Consider the following 19,580-nt stretch of genomic DNA (forward strand, 5'->3'; position numbering starts at 1 on the left):
TCAGCCCTCCAGGAGAGTATTTTAATTAGTTTCTTGAGATATATGATGATAAACTGAAGTTACTGAACAGAACTTCCAACTCCTCTTACATTCAGAATTTGCTTCTCCACTACTGTCTGCAAATTGTTGCTACTGCAAACATCTTTCTTATAAGATGTGAAACACTACAAAGTTACAAATTTATAGACAAAATATAACATAAAAAAAAATGCATAAGCCATTAAAAAGATCAGGGTTTGGGAGACCTTATTATCTGCAGAGGTCCCATGAGTCAGTGAGATGTCTTGCAGATGGGAAGGTTTCCACATCTGGATTCTTTTTACAATTGAAGTCTTTGATCTGAAATTGTTACAACTCTCCTATGCCCTGTGATTTGTCTGGCAAGATGAGTTATTTACAAGTGCAATTGCTCTTCTGACAACTCACTTTTGAGTGTGTAAGTTCTGAGGTCCTGATCTGTAACCCAAAAGGACTGCTGGTAGTCCTTTTATTGGTTTCAGAGGGCTTTGATTCAGATATGTGGACTTTGAAGCACCCCATGTGGATTAGGTAAAGAAAGGCTTTTTTTTAGATTATTATAATTTAAAGACTCAGGATGCTGTGTCTGAAATAATTTGACAGTGTTTCAAAGGCTTGTGAATTTAAATAAGTTTCTGATCTTTGTGTCTTTTCTTTTATTTCTCCAGTGGCAGATGAAAGCAAAGTTGGTTTGTTGGCCGGACACAAATCGGGTAAGCTGTCCTCCTATTTTGGAGAAAAAGTCAGCAACTTGAAAGTAGAATGGGCAGTAAATGAAATCAGCTTCCAGAAACTGTGGTGATGAAGACAATTGAAAATTGAGGCATTACTTTGTAAGCACTGAGTCCAAGTTGAACAATGATTAATTACGGGTTGCTCTTAGCCAGGCAGTGTATGTAGCCAAATCATTCTCAGGAAGAGCTATAACTTTATTTTTCAGTACAGGTGTTGTAAACTAAAGAAAATGCACTTTCAAATAAGTGGAAGTGCACTCTTATGGAGTATAGAGACTTAAACAATACACACTTGGAGAAATACAAGTATTTCTTTGCTTTTTCTTCTTGCTCTGAGTTATACTTCCATTACCAGGAATGTTGAAGACAAGACTAAAAAATATTACAGAGTAAAAAAAAAAAGTTACAGCTTTTCCTTTTGTTGTGCTTGTGAAGGAGCAATAATTTTCAGGCAATTGTAATAAAAAACATGAAAAACATGCTGCAGTAACTGTACCTGCTTACTAAATAAGTTCTGCCAACTGTGCCATGGCATTGTACAGCTTGCAGCTGTTGCATTAAAAAAAAACTTCCAAGGCAATGTCACATAAGACTGTAATTTTTCATGAGCTGTGGGTAAGCTGACATGAGAAACCTTAAACTTCCTAGAAAACTTTAGCTATTCAGCAGTGTCTTCTGATGTTAGAAAATCCTGAAGGTTCAGCCTGCCCCTTTGTAGCACATTGTACATCCCTTTCCCACTCCCATGATAGGTCTAAGCTGAATTCATGTAAAAGAAGGTCAGCTATGAGATTCCTGATTGTTTATGGTATTCTTTCACTGTACAACTGGGTGTCCTTTAGTTCTCTGGTGTGGATTTTCCTTATCTGAAGACCTTTTCCTGAACTTAGTAGACAAATTCTTTTTAGATTTTTTTGGCATCTTTCCTAAGCCTGTGAAGTTCTTGGATTCTCTTTCTGAATCAGGGAATAGTTCATATGTCTTGTAATATTATCACTCCTGGGAAGAAAAAAAATCTTTCAACTTTCTCTTTCGGGAATGTGAAAGCTTCAAAGAAACAATCTTGTCAACTTGAAGAAGCTGAGGGTGTTGCCCTTGGGCTTTTCTCTGTTCAGAAAAATTACTACAAACATTGCAATATCATGGAGTTTACCAGAGATCAATGGAATTCACTGCTATCAAAGAATATGGGAGGGGTAAGATTATAACTCTTTGGCAGTCAATTGTTTTAGATACATTAAGCTTTGTAATATAATTTTTAGTAGCATTTGATCTTTCTTCTGCACACTTCTGCAGATTCTTGAAAACTGACTTTGAAAAGTTTTCTGTTTGAAGATACCTACAAATTTTATATGAACATGTGGACCTATGTTTATTGAACTTTGACTTGTTTGCTTTACTTATTCCTCACAGTTCTCTTACATATACCTAAGATCTTTCTTCATAAGCTAAAATCAGTGGCCAACAGATCACCCAAGGAATAGATACAAAGATTCCTCAAGGTGTTTCTTTTTTTTCCCCCTTAAGAATAAAAGAATCTAGCTAACTTCTGAGACAGTTGATGTGTAAATTATTTTTATTGGTCCTATCCACATTAAATACTGTTCAAATACCATTGAAAACCATCTCTCCTGCTCTCTATGTTCCATTTCCTAATGTTTCCTAAAGAGAAATCAAGCTGCTATTTTGGTTTCCACATTTTTCCATTCAAATATTTAATTTAAAGGTCTGTTCAAGAACATGGTGTTCTTTTTCTCTGGTTCTACTCTATGCTTTCTGGAGATATATGTCATATGTGCAATTGTCTGGCATTCAGTCCTACCACAGAACTTCTGTTTTAAACATCATTCATTGTGCTGTCTTCCTGTAGGTACCTTAAGAATGTTAAAAGGAAGACATTGCAACTTCTTGTGCTGCGAGCAAAAAAACACAGTTATTTTCTCATTACAAAATGAAGAGTTTCCATTCTATTCTAGACTTCAGGAAACTAAACGTTTTTCTCTACAGAATTAATTATCACCTACTAACAATCAATGCAATTATCCTATCTCTCCTTCAACATGACTTGTTCTATAAAATGCACAGCTGAGTAATTCTCTCTAGGGAAATATCCTTTCTATTTCTTCTGGGGCAGTGGCTCTTCAAGCATTTAGTCTCAGCTTTTGGAACAGCTACTTTATCCCTCACATAGTACATGTTACTGAGCAGCAGCAGCAGGAGCTAGAGGCGTGCATTAATTTCAAAAAGTGTTATCACAATTCTCTGTAAGACTGAGGCATTAGAAAGATCTGTAGCTCTAGCTCGTCTGTCTCTTTGTATGCTGCACCCACAAGCAGTAGTTCTGTTCCCCTCACTCTCCTTCAAAAGCAGATTTGATTTTTAGAAGTATGTCTGGACATATCATGAGCTTGTAAGGATGTTCTATGGAAAGATATCTGGAGCTTTGTTCGAAACACATATATGACCCTCATAGAAATCCACCTGTGACTTCTGGTTGTCATACCTGGCCTGTATTTCATCCTGCTGGATGGAAGACCATGGTTACAGGTGTTCTTAGTGTTGAAAATATTTTCCACAGTGCCATCAGAAAAAGCACTGGAGTTCTGTACTGACGCAGCCTCCTGGTTCTTTTCTGGGAAAAAAAACAGATTTCAGAGTGTTTGAGTGTGTGTTTGTGTGTGTGTGTGTAAGACAACTTCTCTGAGTCCTGTAAGAAGAATTTGTCCCCTGTAACCTTCCTGCCTTCCCGTGTGCTCAGCAATGGTATGCCAATACAAATGATGAGAATGAGAAGCAGACAGAAGTGGTGCCTCTGTTGTAAAGCAGAGAAGATCCCTGAAAATTCACAAAGATGAAAAATCAGCAGCTTTAGGTTAGTTTTTCATAAACTCCTACCTTTTTGTAAAAGCAGTTCTAGGATAGTTAAGAGAATATCCCTTATAAAGGGCAAGGGTTGCATATCAAATATAACCTGATTTATATCAAATACTGAAATTGAGTACTGAATTTTTTGCAGCTATTTTAATTTTTTTCTAGAATTCTTTTTTTGTGTTCTGATTTACTGCTCAGACCACTTTTTAATATGTATTGAATGTCTGCTGAGGTCTCTGCTGACACAGCTCTTTCAGATGATGCAGTGCTGGAGAAAAGCTGATGAGTCTTTCTTTATGAGCGCTGACATATTAATTAGCAAAATGGTCAAAAAAGCTTTCCTATTTTTATTTTAATGTCACTAGACCATGCTTTTGGCTGGGGTTGTGTTTCAAGACAGTCTTGAGACAAGATGAGCAAGATCTTATTTTCTTGCCGGCTGCTATGTGAGGAACATGTGACTGGGCTATGGCTTAGTACCAGCAAGGCTGAGTGATAGGGGGTGGTTCTGTTACCCAGCTGAATTTGAATTAATGCTGTGTGGTTAAACCACAACATATGGCAACAGATAAGGTTAGGACTTTAGTAGGAAAAGGCCCATTGGGATAGTTGGAAGATGCTTCTGGTCAAGCTCTGCCCCTTACTGCTAATTTTGCTGCCAGTGCAGTTCCCACGTGGCTGTTCAGCCTGTAGGTAAGGGTTGGTGTTCTGGGAAAGAAGGCCTGGAGAGGCAGCTGTGCAGCTAAATCCTGCAAGGGCAGGCTGTCCTGGGGCCTCAGTGCCATCACAGCTGCACTGCTTCATGTGTGGGTGACTGAGTTGTGCTTAAACTGCAGTTCAGATGGAAAGTGGAGATAGTTTGGAATAATTTAGGTTAAAGGTCTTGGTGTATTTCTGCATCCTTTAATGCCAAGACGTATTCTGCATTAAGACATTTTACTGAGATTTTGTTAAAGCTAAGCATGAGCTATTGGAACACCAGGAAAATCCAGTGGTTTATGCATAGTTTTGTAGCACAAGAAGCTTCTTTTTAATCAAGGAATCTAGGGGGGGTTAATAGTGGATTTAGGAAAGACTACAGAAAGCTTACTGCATGCTGCTGGGCTTGTTTGAGGCTGGTGCCATTGTAATAAGTTTGATTTGCAGGTAACACAATTATGTTGAAGAGGTGGATAGGGAAGTGCTGTTCTCCTCTCCTTATGCCAGGCTTTATAATTTTATTAAATGAGCCTTCTTGCTGCTGTAGATGTCATAAAAGCTCAGATTTTCAAAGGGAGCATTGGGTTTAGTACTGAGTTCATAAGGATTTATATAGTAACTAGGTCCACAGTAGAAAAGACTCATGTAAATGGCTGAGCTGCCTGACATAGGCAATAAAGCGCCTATCCAAACAAGGGCCTTGTTACTAACTGAAAGCATATATCATATGGAATCTGACCCTTCCCTCTGCATTTCTGAGAGGAGAAAAGAAGGTTGATTTTAGTTCATTTTATTTCTCTTTGAGAATAGGAGTATAACACTTGGCTGCTTCAATCATTCTTGTAAGCGTGCAGAGGACCAGTCTACTACCCAGTCTGCGGTATACCTCAACAATACCAGTGTAGCCTGACCTATGTGTCTGGCCTTGGATACTGGATGTAAGCAAACTCTGGTGTCACTGGAAGCTGTGCAGTGGGATTTTTCCCTTCATTCAGCCCATGTGATGCTTGGTGCCATTTCAGTGCAACTGGCACAAAAACAAACAGAAATACCTTTCTACGATGCTTCAGTTCACTCTATTACCCACAACTCGCGCCTCTGTAAGCTTTGAATCATTAAGATGTGGGTTATGTTTGATGTTTTATTGTGGGGAATATTTCTGCAAGATTTTTCACTCTTTCCCTGTTATATTCACTTGGGCATCTCTCCCTGGATTATTATATTCTTGTGGTAGTGTTGTTGTTCCTGTTATTATCAACATTATCATCATCATCAACTTTGATTATGATTCTCCAAGCAAAGTGTTGCTTTGAACTTACGGCTCCAAATAAATTCTCATCTGAGAATATGTATCAGTTCATGCAGCTGAGAAGCAAAAAATAAGATTCCTTTTTTCCTTCTGGTCACTTGGGGAGTGAATGTTTTCTCCTTTATTTATGTCTAGCAAAGTATAAAGTCAAGGATGTTACATTGAATTTATTATATTGTTGGGGTTTAAAACAATTTCTAGTCTAAAACTTAAAATGCTCAGCTTTTGTTGAATCCCTGTCTGCTGTGGTTTTCTGTTGTTTTTTTTTTCTTTAAACACAACTTGTCTAGTGAACATAGAAGGATACATTAATTTACCTAATACTCTGTGCAAATATGGCATTGTTACCCTTTTAAAAGGGCTTTATTTTTTAACATGTATAATAGTGTTATATATTATGTTATATGTTGTTGTAACTATCTTCATTGGTTACAGCTGGGAGGGAATGGGATGGCTTGATTAGCGTAGCTAGTTGCACAAAAATTATATATATTTGTGCATGAGAAGTTTGCTTGGTCACTGACTCAGGAAAAGGAAGGCTGGACACTTAAAGTTCTGTGATTCAAGCCATTATTCTAAATGAACAGAACTTACTAACTTACTGTACTGTTGAATTTTAGTGAAAAGCAGTCTGCAAGTCAAAATCTCTTCTGAATGTCAGGCTGGGGGTCTTTACAGTTCCCCATGCCTGCCAGGTCTATGTGGCTGATAAACAGCTCTCAGATAATGTAGTTAGATGGTTCTCCTCTGTGGAAGGAAACAAGCACTCATTTTTATTCTTGAGAAGAATCATTTTATACTCCCAGTAACTCACCAGCTGTAACTATTCCTTTGACAGCTTTTTTTACTTTTTTTTTAGTTTTTTTAAAGACTTTATTAGCTGTGTGATGATGATTTGTTGTGACCCCTTTTTTGTTAGGTCCTGAGAAAATTGTCTGTAGATAAAAATCCCTCACTTGAGGGTGATGTTTGATGCTGTGATGTTGATCTAAAAGCTTGCTGCTGCTGAATAAAGCAGTCTTGGGCACCATGCCTCCTATTGCAGCTGCCTGGTTTCCATTTCTTCTTTATTCCAGTCCCACAGCTTAGCTGGTGAGATGGTTAAGAGAGCTAAACCAGCCAAAAATTAAAACAAGAAAGACAAAAATGAATAGTGCTGAGATGATCTCCTTGAACCACTCATTTGAGAGACAAGCTTGCATGCCAGTAGAAGGAAAGCTCAGCACGTGGATAGATGTGAGAGCTGCAAGGCAGCTGTCTACTAAATCAGCATATCTACAATGTCAAACTATATCCTTATTAAATTCAAATGCCAAACTTGCATTTTTTTTTTTTTTTTTTTTAATTTTTATTTTTTTAACACTGTTTCACTTATCATGGATAAAACCACTTTCTCAGTGGCAGGACCAGGGAATAAAAAGTAGCAGTAAATCTCTGCAAACTTAACAAGAGCATCCCTGCTGTCTAATCCTTAGAATGTAAGAATCTTTTCTAAAATCACTTATTCACTTTGATTTTATGAATGCTTTGTGTTCTGTGACTCTAAGTGTGCTTTGTATTAAGATATGATAGAGCAGTGCCCATTGATCTTTCTTTGAATTACAGTTATTAAATTGAATAGATCTGATCTGCTGAGAACAATAACAAGTTTGCAGGAGAAACCTGTTTCTCTCCATATTCTTGTGTGGGATTTAGGATCTAGAACAAAACTGAATTTAGACCAACAGCAGTGCAGATGCAAATTCAAAGGCCTCTAATTGAGTTTTTATGAAATAGCATGTTGACTGAATATTTTCCTGTTATCCCATGATAGCCTTGTATTCATAAAGGCCGAGCCACGTGTTTCTGCCCCCCTTCTCTCTATGCCAGGATTATTATTCCTATAATTCCATGATGAGCTCTTATGGGAAGCTAACCTAGCAGAGAAATAATTTTACGAAAAAGAATGGTTTAGTCAAGGGAGCAAAAAAAAAAAAGAAGTTCAGGAGAAGAGAAGAATGATTTTGTAACTGACATTTTTGATCCTGGGATCAGCCTAAGCTGAAGAAGTTGACTGGGGTGCTGGGGTGGAGGGGGTAGGCAGACACATCTGAGGGAGAAGGTACAGATGAAAGAAGATTTGCAGATCTTCAGAGATGTCTTTGTGCTGAAAGAAAAGAAGTGGGGGAGCAAGTTTGAGTCTCCTTTATTGTCCTGAGGACTAAACTGAAAGTGAGTTTCTGAGAGCTTTGCTTAATGGCCACTTTCACTTAGTGAAAGTTGGTATTGTGTATTTTTGACTGTGTGATTTTATTTGCTATTGGTGTACTATGACTGGTTTTGTTTGAGCTACTGTGCTCTGGGTCTGGTCCTGTCCTAAGGAGTGGGAGAAGATTGAGCAGTCCTTGAAAGCAGCTGGGTCTGATGAGCAGGGAGAAGCTTTCATAAGGTAAGGGCCAGGTGGAATGAACAGGCAGCTCAGACAGAAAGAAGAATTTTCCTTAAGAACCACAGGGACTAGGTTCCCTACCCTACCCTACGCAGGGTTTCTTTCAGTCCAGCTGATCACAGAAAGCTGCTGAACTAGAGAGTAAATGACCCTGTAAAAGCGTAAGTTAAACAAAAGCATTTATTTCACTCCATCTCACCAAAAAAATGATCATTTTCTGTACTGTGAAAGGGTAGTAAACCAACCCTGCCTTCAACAGCAAAATCCTTCCTTTCCATGTTCTCACTTTAAGAGCAAAAGTGCACGTACATCTACCAAGGAAGTCTTAAACAATTTGGACTTCTCTGTGAAGGAACCTTGTGCCCTGAAAGGGGACCAAGATAAGATACTTCCGTTTGAGAACCATGAATTAAAACTTAAAAGTTCCTGCAGGTAGGAGCTTTAGAGACTTCTCCTGTGAATGCGTAGCTAGGGAACTGCCTGCTAAAGCTGTGATATGAGTTTATTAGAGCAAGATGCCAAAGAGAGATTCTGTGTGTGAGGAATGCCTTATTTTTAATGTGGATAAATTTCAAGTGCATAACAGAAAGTACAGCCTTTTGCCAGAGGAGAAGGCCTGATCTGGCAGATATCCAAACTACGGTCCTCTAAAATAAACAATAGCGGTGAAAGATTTGCTTATTTTCAATCACAGCTCAGTAATATGGGAATTATGTATTACTCAGTATGAATCGTTTGCATCCAGGGATTGCAAACCAACAGCCTTTTTTCCTTGGGGAATATTCTTCGCTCTAGGAGCAGAGAAAAGGATAGGAACTTTGTTTAGTGTGACTTGGGAAATTTCAAGCTCAGCAGTTCCTCAGTGTTACAGCTCCATTATGACACAGAAGTGAAAAAAGTGATTAGGAAGAAATATCAGACACACAGGTATTTTTTCCAGACATGCATTAATACTAATACTACCTTTTTTTTGTTTGTTTGTTTGTTTTATTTTTTCTATTTTTTTTTCTTTTTTTTTTCCCTTTCATTTCCTGAAGTGATTCTGGGCATATTGTATTAACTGAGGCTTGGAGGTGGGTTTTGATGTTCACATTCCATAGTTGCCACTTCTCCCCAGGTCGGTATTGCCGAATATTGCTCTGTGCAGAATTCAACAAAGCAGATTGAAAGAGCATTAAAATCCCCAGAATGTTGAAGTAGTATAAAATGAAATGAAGTGTAGACTTTTAACAGTTGTGATGAATGCATCCACTCAACGTAAGAACTGCTGGTATTTGAAGTAAGCGTGTCTGTCTGTGGTAAGTCCATTGTGTGCCGGCCTGCAGTGGGCTGGAGGAGCTGTGCCTGCAGAGCTCCGGCTGTTGTGCACTGAAATCCTCTCTCTAGGAGCCAGTGTGGTGCTGGCAGGAGTTACCAGCTGTGGGCTGTTTGGGACATGCATTCTCTTCCTGAGACCTGGCAACACTTTCCACTGTGACTGTCTGTGCTGAGCCTGCCACATTTCTTGTCTTTGCTGAAAGTTTCTGCTATGAGTTGGAGCTTCCTGCTGCCTTGTGTTCCAGGTTGTTTCTGACTCATACGAGCGTAGGACAGCTTGTAAATATGGTGGATGTATCTAGAGGAGGAGTGCCGGAATAAAACTATCTCTGAGAGAAAAAGCAGTATAACTGTGTTAGTGCAGAATTTCACACAGGGTAATAGATACTGCAGTTCTACAGAAGTGGTTGTTAGGACCTGACATCTTGGTATCTCAGGATCCTGGAATATCACATGCAGAAAGAATTGTTACTGAATTTTAAGTGTCTGGAGATGGCAGAAACCCAAGAAAACTGGCATTAGGCCTAAGCAAAGGTTAAGCAACAGTATATTTGAAATTTGAAGAATGTAAATAAATCAATGCTTTTTATTAAAACTGAAGAATCAAAGGAAGGCAGAGCAGCCAGCAAAGCAAGTTTAATGTTTAAAATCATAGGGGCCTCTTGGTGTATGTTGATCTTTAAAGCAGAGAGCTTCTCTGGTGATGGTGCCTGAGCAGATGGCTCATGAAAGTGCCTACATGACTGATAGTAAGCTGGTTTCCATCATGGAACTCCTTCCTTGACCCTAAGAAGAAAGCTGAGAACAACAAGTGAATCCATCGTGTCTCCTGCCTTTTTAGGGCTCTGTAAGGCTCTTCAGTCATCAGTCCTTTAGCTGTTGACAGCCAGACTGCATCCATTTCAGAAAGCAAAACAAATTCCCTCAGTCTGTGTCTTCTGTAATTGAGGAGAAAGTGATGATGTGATTCTAACACCCCTGCGTAACATTTACCACCCTCTGCAGCTAGAGCTGCAGTCACAGCCTTCCTGTCAGTCTTTTCTCTGACTATTGGTTTCATGTTCCTTCAAGCAATACCTGTGTTTTTTTCAAGATTTGTGGTGAATGATATGCAGATATTCAGGAAAGACCTTCAGAGTATTAGGTGCTGAAAACTGGCTGTGATCAGTGTTGGCAGCTACTGTGATTCTTTCAGTTGCTTGTAGCGACCGAAGAGACCAGCAGCCATTGCTGAATGCCTCATTTTATTAATCCTTTCCCTCCAGGAGCTGTTTTTTTGCTGGGCATAATATTCAGTGCTGGCAGTGGGTATCCTGAAGTCACTGATGCCAAGGAGTTAATGAATTTGGAAAACTTCCCAGATAATACATCTGGCCCTCTAACTTACATTTTGGAGCATGAAGTATGAGATGTAGAAAGAAGAGCACTGAACTAAATGAGCTCCTGCCTGAAGAGAGGAAGGGTACACTTTTCTTATTTTAAATTAGTTGACTGAAAGTTAAAACTTCCATAGTCCCCAAGAAGACCTAACTTTTGTGGGTTTGTTTGGGATTTTGGTTTTGTGGTTAATTTGATTGTTTATGGGTTTTTTTTAATTTTGTTATACTGTGTATTTCCCAGTTGCATTATCTTCTGAGACTCGAGTATTGATAGAGAAGCATTTTTAACTCTCCACTTTGAATGATTCTTGGCCTTCATTTTTTATTTTGAAATCCCATCATGTTGCCATGTCAATAAAAAGGATTTTGAAGGTAATTGATATTTCTAGTCCAGCTCACTTCTGGAGTAGTACCTTGTACATTGTTTGCTTCCTATAACATTTGAAATAAGCCTTTATTATATAAAATGGGTTGCTGGTGCTATTTATTAATACACATTTTTGTGTAATAAAAGCTGTGCAGTGCAATATGCTTCAGAAATTAACTTTGAAGAAAAGAATTACACTGCTATTTGTACATCTCATAAAACAACATTATTTTTAGTGGGTCTTTCAATACAGCAATGCTACTTAGCACTTACCTACAGAGCACTCCAAAAGTACCAAGAATATCATCCCTAATTAAGTGTCCTACTAAGCCTAAGAGCAGGAGAGCTTTTCTGTGGGCAGCAGTGACAACCCAAATGGAAACCATTTTGTAGAAAAGTAGAAGGTGCTTCCTTGAGGTACCACTGACTATCAGCAGGTACTTTCCCTTTACCTCAGGCAACAGCACTATGCTGCCCTTTCAAAAGCTTTCTCCTTTTGTGTTTACCCATTTTTCTGCCTGATCTCTTAAGAGATGAAATTTTTCATTTGTTTTTATTTAGTCTTGCATGGGGTGATATGGTTTCTGATGGTTCTGATTTGGCCTACAGATAATAAAGATAATCATTGGTACCTTAACTCTATGAATGCACGGAAGGTCCCTCTTGACATGAGATCAAACTTATTTATGTTTGCTTGGCGTTTTATAAAGAAATTAAAATGCCAGTTCCTCCCCTCCACACCTCCTTCCCCAAAGTAGAGTGACATCTATACTGAGGCTGATCTATAACTGATTCCTGCCCTTTCTGACTGTTCACCTTTGGTTGTGAAAACTCTTTCCTTAATCCTTCCCCCATCTTCAAAGTGGTTCTCTTATCTAAAAGCAACTTTTGTGGGCTGAATGTCCATCTGTGAGGAGAGCACATCTGTGACCTGCAAGGTTCACCTGCAGGTTCTCAAGGACCAGGGGAGCATGCAGGGCATAATCAAGTCCCATTAACTGTTGCTGCAGAGCATTTTTCAGTAGACCTTCTCCTGTTCTAGAGCTGCTCAGTTCACAGACTGAAGGGGATAGGAAGGAGACATTAATCCAGTGTGAATTTTGGCCTCAGGGAAAAGTAGAGAATTCCATGGAGACAGTCAGAATCTAGTTCTACAGTTTGCCCAATTTCAAAATGCTGGTTTCCTTAGAGTCATAATGGGAGCAAGACACTGACTGCTGCACTGGCATCTTAAACAGGGGTTGTGGCATTTCTAGTGCCACAGTGGGGTCAGGACCTGGCAAACAGGGAAGAACAAAACTAGAACTCAGCACCAGAAATTTGCATGTATTACTGAAAGGCAATTGCACTTACAGAGTTTGCAAATAAATTCTCTGTTACCTTTCTATGGCACTTTTCAAGTGTTTCTGTGCAGGAGGACCAGACCAGAGGATCTGGCATTGATTTGTCTGGGTCTTGCACGTAATTACAGTTTTTGTTGCTATCTGCAGTTGGCATAAATTCCTGTGTTCAAAAAAGGAGTTGTATTTTTGGTTGCCAGTTGTAATGCTGCTGTTGACAAACAGAGATGTTATAAAAGAGAAATTCAATATAGTGTAGTTAATCAGATGCCTCTTTTTTTATTGCTTTATAATCTTCTCAGATGCCTAATTCTGAAAGCAAAATGACAAAATTGTTTGATCGAAGCTTCTGGATTTTAATTCCTTTTTAAAAAATAGCACAGTAGTTTAATTTTAAAGTTACCAAAAAAATGAACATTACATGAAAGACTAAATTTTGTCAGTAGTTGCATGGAATAACTCACTGCTTATGACTGAAATGTCCATCACAAAATAGCTGCAAAGAATAATTCTCATTCTGAATTTAGACTAAAAGAGCAAACACATTAAAGAAAAAACATACAGGAGAAAACGATTTCTTGCAGTCATTCTTTTTCTGCCATTCTGTAGGAAATATGGATAATTCATTAAATCTCAGAAGAAAAACCCCTTTGCTCTCCTTTACTCAGGTTTGGTTTCCTATTCTCTTTTTGTGTACAGAGTATGGGTGTAGTGTGCAGTAATGTTATCACCTGTTAAGTGTCATGCGTGACACATCCCATTACTGATTCTGTGAAACCGGAGCCGTTTGAAGTAAAACTTTCCATTCAAGTGTCAATTGAAGCGTGGGCTTTATTTGCTTTTTTTTTGACAGAGATTGTTCTTTTACTGTCTCTTAAAATAACTCTGATATTTGTTTTTGTTTAGGAGAGGAAAAGGTAGGAATATGTAGCTAGAGGCTGGGAAGATAGGAAGCTACTAGAAGAGTTGGAGGGGAGCTAGAAAAGGGTGCTGGGAACGGGGGAAATGGGAGATTGGGTATGTCAGAGAAGATGCAATGTGGGAAAGGGACTGAGAGAGAAGGGGATACCAGCTTGTGTTGATCTAGGATAGTGGGGAAGAAAAAGGTGGCAACCAGCTGTGCAGTAATGAAACTGGTTTTTTAAGTACAAACAAAACCAGCCAAACAACAAAACCCCACAAAAACAAAACAACCAAAAAAAAAAGTGACAACCGATAAATCCTCACCAACACCCCACATGTAGAAAAATTTCTATAAAAACACTTTAATTAGAAGAATATAAGTTTGAAGGTTTGAGAAGCTGAATCTTCATCATCCTGTTTCAGTTCCTTGTCACTGAGGCAGTTTGTGTGTGTTTGTCTTAAAATGATGTCATTAGTGTTTATTGAAAAACCCTTGCTTCTAAGGCTTAGAGAAAGGCATGAAGGCTGTTTACTGATGTCAGATATCCAAGTCTGTGCTCAGTACAGAGGGGGAAGGGGAATTGCTCTACATGTGGAAGAAAATACTAGACCTTTCCTGAAAGAGAGAAACTGGACATTTGTAAATAAAATCATCATGATATATTTGGGAGCTAAAATGAAAGTCTATTAGAATGTGCACACAGAGAGAGAAAGAGAGGAATTGGACACCTCTGTTATAGCATTTTTCAAGCCTAAGCGCTTTACTTTGCAGTTTTAATAGTACTCTTTTAAAATCATTTTTTATATATAATTTCAATACATAGTCTGTTGCTTTAACTACGTTCATTAAAAATTTATGAGCCTTTTCAGAAAATCAGATGGGAAAATGCAAATAAATTATGCATTTTATTTAGTATGTAGTAGATACAGTATTACTGTATGTGTAAACAAATAAAAAAGTTTATTAATATAACAAACACTATGCTGAAAGATTCTGCTGTAGTCCATAAACCACATAGGCTATAAAGAATCACTTTGAGTTTAAGCAGCTAGTGCTGGACCAAACTTCTGGATTTGGAACAATATAGAGTGATAGTATAAAAAGATTAATTATCTTAACTATAAAAGGGGGATGGGAGTGTCATGAATTATGAGGCACAAGATTGAAGCTAAAAACCTTAAAACATTCATTTTCTGAGAGCAAGTACTTAATATTTTATAAAATCCCACAGACTCTCTGCTTGCTTAGTTTTGCTTTTTCTACCCTTCTTCCCCTCCTGGCAGAGCTCACCAGTAATCTTTTAAAATTAATTGTGACCTGAGCAGTCACCAGTGCTATGTGTCAGTGATTAGCTTACCCATCTTTTTACTGCTCCTTCACCCTGCAAGATGCCAAAGCAACAGAGCAAGTGTATTGTAGTAGTGAATGTTACCAGTGTTAAGAGATTTGGGTATATACCTGATTTGTTCAAGCCAAAGTCATGTGTTCATTTAACTTCTGTTTGACGAGAAAACCCCAGGGTTGTAGGAGAAAACTTCCTAGCACCGCTTGTGCAGATCAACACAACCTTGTTTTCATGGTGGTTTGGGGTTTTTTTTAGGGAAGTTTTGGGGAAATTCTGACATTCTTCTGTGTGTGTTGTACTTCATATTAACTCTAAATAGAGGAATCTTCTCACCTAGAGTAAAAAATGGTAAAATGATCAAAATGTAGAGCAAACTCTTTCCTTGTTTATTTGAGCAGTTTCTCACCTCACAGGTAGCCCTGCTCATTTCAGAGTTCCTCAGACCTCAGTGGCAACACCTGTCTGCAATGATAGCTCCTTTCAGACCTGTATGACTGGGCATTAAAAGCTCCACCTCTTCCTTTCTATCTTTGATCTTGTTACAGCAAATACTTTATAATTCAAATTGAAAGAAGGAAAATTAAACATTTTAAGGAAGTTTTTATAGCTAAAGAAGCAGAAACAATAATTCTTCTCCAAGTTTGATGATGAGTGACATTTACAGCATATGGAGAGTCTTCACTTGCACTGTAATTTGTATTAGCAGAACAGAGTGCTCGTTTTAGTAGTGATTTTTAGAAAAGGGAAGCCAGGAATAACTCCTGTAGTAAATAGCAACTATTAACAATCAGAAGGAAAACAATACTAGAATGACTAATACTGAAATATACTTTTGCAATTAGAGCTTTCATGTGTTTGTAACCTTTGGTGAGGAATTGTTCTTAAACTTCAAACAGAATTTCTTAGTACCTTCATATAAATCAATTGCCCTGTAGTTTTCAGTTAAGCAACTTAATTGCTTAATCAGACGAAGAACCTAGTGATTAAAATTTAACAGTCATGTGGTATCAGGCAATATCAATATTAGTTCTTACTCGGGGTAGCTGGTTTAGATCAAACTGAATGTAATAGAAGGCATGTTTGCAATATGATTTAGCATGCAGGAATGTCATCTTAGTCTTCTCTAGAGTTAAGAGTAGACACTGAAGGGTGTCATAGCGATACGACTGCATTAAAGCTGCCACAAAACACCAACTCCAAATCAGAGAGCTTCTGTGCTAGAACAGCTTTGAGGGTTGTTGGGTTTATTATCTATGTTGAAAAAAATGAACCCATTCTGAGAAGAGCATCTATGCAAAAAGGGACCATTCTCTCAGAGCTGACTTGAAATACAGAAATAGCAAAAACAGTTTAGGAGAACATAGTGAAATTCTGTGCAGAGAACTATAGTCTTGCCACTCAAAAGTGAGCCAGTAATAAGGGTAGTATTGATCAGAAATTATCAGAGGTACTAAATATTAATTCTTTTGAGTTGGTATAACACCAGGTGCAGTGGGATTTTGGCCCATGGTTCTGTGTGTTTTCATAATGCAGGTAATGAGGAATTGATAAGAAACAGGAAGCAGCAGCATCATTTTTGGTGGTGGTGGTGGGGATGATGTTGTTCTGGACATGTTTCATCTGTAACACATCCCAGGAAGTTAACAGTCACACTGGATCAGGAAAAAAGTCCTCTTTCTGATAGTATCAAATGGTAATGCCAATTGAGAAATACAGAGATATGACAGGTTAGTCTTACTTTCCTCCAAAAGCACTCCTTGCCTTCGGATATTCAGGGACTTAAAGACCGAAGACAAGAATAGCTTCTTTTTAGCTGATAATCTTCAACAGATCTTGTTTCTCTTGAGTTTTCTTACTTCCCTTTTAGCATATGTAAACTCTTAGTATCCACAACAACAGAAAAAAATTATTCACATAAATGTGTATCAGGGTTGTTGCTGTGAAGAGAAATTATAAGTGATTACCCGTTTCTTTCTTTTACTCTTTCAGCAAGATCTGAACCCAAGCAGTAGCTTTCAGCTCCTTCCTGAGGGGCTGCTTTTTTGCAGGGGGGCCAATTAAGCATATGGTAGAACAGCCATTACATTTTTTTATTCTAATAACATTAGCCTCAGTATTTCAAAATCTGATTTTAACTTTTTGCTCTGAAGTAGATTCCATAGTATGTTTCACTCTCCAATATGAGAGTTGAAATGCTGTGGAGCTGTAGAAGCAGCTCTAAAGAAGAGGCTGTCCCAACAGCTGTGATTAACCATGTGCTAATATGCGTGAAGTTTTAAGAATTGTGTTAATATTTTAGTGATCGATTGCCATAAGTCTGTACTCAGCCACAGTATGGCTTGTTCTGCATTATCTTTTTGAGGATTTGGAATGGCATGCATTATACAGATTAGCCAGTTTTCCCTCTGAATGTGGAGAATATACTGGCTCACAGTGAAAGACTAAAGAAGGTGAAAATATTGGATGAAAAATAGGATACAAGGCAGAATACAGATGCAAATGTTCGTTCTTGATACACAAGAGAAAATTAGCATAATCATATGGATGATAATAGCTTTTTATGTACAGGACTCAATGAATATGAGAGCGCTTTTCCTACTCACTTGGTCAACTTGAAAAAGTTAACTGCAGCATTAGCCAACGTAAAAAAGGCAAAATAGAATGTTCTGATATTGCTAGAGAAATCTGGCAGAGCTGCTTAATTTCTGTGACATTGTTCAAAATGTTTGTTCTTAATGTTTATGAGACTGACTTACTGTAGTTGGAGCAAAAGCTTATGATCTCAAGACTATAACTGATATTTGTTATTTAGTTTTAAAAAGCTACTGGACTAATAACATAAGCAGTGGATTCTAACTTTTAGATGGTCATAGCATGAGCAGAGAAGTGATGTGTTTGCAAAGAATGAAGTTTTATAGCTTTATGTTGTATGACTCTATGCACCCAAATATATTAGCCCTCATTTGCAAGTAAACTGTGTCTGTAGACAATATCTGTGTTTTGGGGACAAAGAGATATCTATGTGCTATCTTTCTAGTATTAAAAAAGGAAAATATAAAATTCAAAATGAGATTACTATAGAAAGGAAGATATAGTTGCAAATGATTCTGGGTAATAAATGGCAATATGTCATCTGCAATATCATATTAGAATTTGAAAACCTTTCACCAGCTAAATATCAAATTAGCCTAACAGAAAAAGGTTAATAAAAATATCAGCTTTTTCTATTTATTTGTTCTGTATATCTGACAGCATTTTCTTGAACACACATTTATGTCTTGGTTGGGTGATGATCAAGAGTGACTCCTGCTTGGCATATTAATATCATTACTTTGACTCCATGAAGGTGCTCTGCCTAGAGGTCAGGCCCTGCTAAAGTAAACTGTCAGGCTCAAAGAAAACCAAAGCTGTGATTAAGGATTTGCCGATTCCTATTTCAGAAGTTAGCATTATTTGATGGATTCCATCAGTTTTGACCAAAGACCCAGTAAAACATCAGCAAAGGAAGAAAGCATTACTTACTATAAGAAAAAGAACAAGTCAAAGCACATTGCTTGGAAAGTGGGGGTTTTTGGTTTTTTTTAATATGTTAATACTTCTTAATTTTTTAATGCTGTATACCTAGAAAAAGAGCACAGTAAAAATTTACTGCAATGTGGATAAATGTCTTCCAAATTATTTTAACTTTTTTTTTTTTTTAACTGGACTGTACTCACCAGATGGACACACAAGATAAAAACTAACCCAGGGGAAATACTGCAACAAACTATTCTTGTGAACTACAGTTGGCAGAGATGCTCTTGCCTCATAATGCACTCATGATGATGTGTTTAAAGCATGAAGTAATGTTTCAAAACTGCTGATAATCTACGATGATGCATCTTTGTGCTCTTTATACTTCTGAAGCTATTAACTTCTTTCCAGGCATTTGATTTCTTGAACTAAGTGAAAACAGCGCTTTCAATGAGTGAACAGGTTCCCCTTGAAAGGCACATGAACCCATTTGTTTCTTCTTACTCTTTTAGCAAGTCCAGGGTGTAGTTGAAGATGGCTTTCTGGATTGTTAAAAGAACAAAAAGCTTTTTTTAATCTACAGCTCACTACTTTGAATCCATACAGGCTGAACTCACTAACATCTGACGCTCATGCTGTAACTTGTTTAAAATGAGTTATTGTTGCCAGCCACTCTGTGGGCAGTAATGCCAAAATGTGGCACTTGCAGAGTACAGTGATCAAAAGACAGATACAGCTGGTATAAGATGGCAGACAGTGGAAAAGTGTTCATTTAATCCAGCTGAGGATTTGGTCACCAGGCTTGAATCAGACTGAAAATTGACCTACCTGTCCTACATCTGGAGTCCCTTGAGCATGTCTAGGCATCGATCTTGGATTAAGGCATTTGAAAATTGCAGTTACTGTCAACTGTTCCACACAAAGACTACAGTTCAGTGTTAATTTAGGATATTTCACTGTACTGATGTATTTTGATTGCATTGCTGTCTATTTGAAAAACCTGCCTGTTTCTGTAGAAAAGTTGCCTCTGTAATACCAAATTTTGAAATTTCATCCAAAGATCCAACCACCAAATAGCTGAAGTAGATGAAATTGGGCACTGAGTTTTGCACCTGATCCATGGCACTGTATCAGTTTTCTGACAGAGTTGATCAAGCATCTGATTCTGCAAGGACTGGATCATCCTGAGCTACTCATAGCTAGACTCTGGTTTGTTCTTAGAGAGCGTATGGGATCACTGAACAGAATGATGTGTTTTCTGCTAATATTAGCTTAGAGGAAATTTTTATTTTTCTAAGATATGCTGTCTTGGATCAGTCTGTATTAAAATGTCATTTGACTGTGCTTAACCAAACT

General features: G+C 37.9%; 1 protein-coding gene across 5 annotated transcripts in view; it reads left to right on the plus strand.

The window, feature by feature from the left end:
* PARD3B (par-3 family cell polarity regulator beta) overlaps positions 1-19,580 on the plus strand; it is a 393,890-nt gene that overhangs the window by 227,499 nt on the left and 146,811 nt on the right. For 4 of the 5 annotated variants that reach the window (XM_058839501.1, XM_058839502.1, XM_058839498.1 and 1 more), the window contains one exon: positions 687-731. The exons of the other annotated variant lie outside the window; for it this stretch is intronic. In XM_058839501.1, coding sequence (XP_058695484.1) covers positions 687-731 — 45 coding nt within the window. The remainder of the gene's footprint in view (positions 1-686; positions 732-19,580) is intronic. 5 annotated transcript variants of the gene reach the window in all.

Source organism: Poecile atricapillus, chromosome 5 (genome assembly GCF_030490865.1).
Source record: "Poecile atricapillus isolate bPoeAtr1 chromosome 5, bPoeAtr1.hap1, whole genome shotgun sequence".
NCBI lineage: Eukaryota > Metazoa > Chordata > Aves > Passeriformes > Paridae > Poecile > Poecile atricapillus.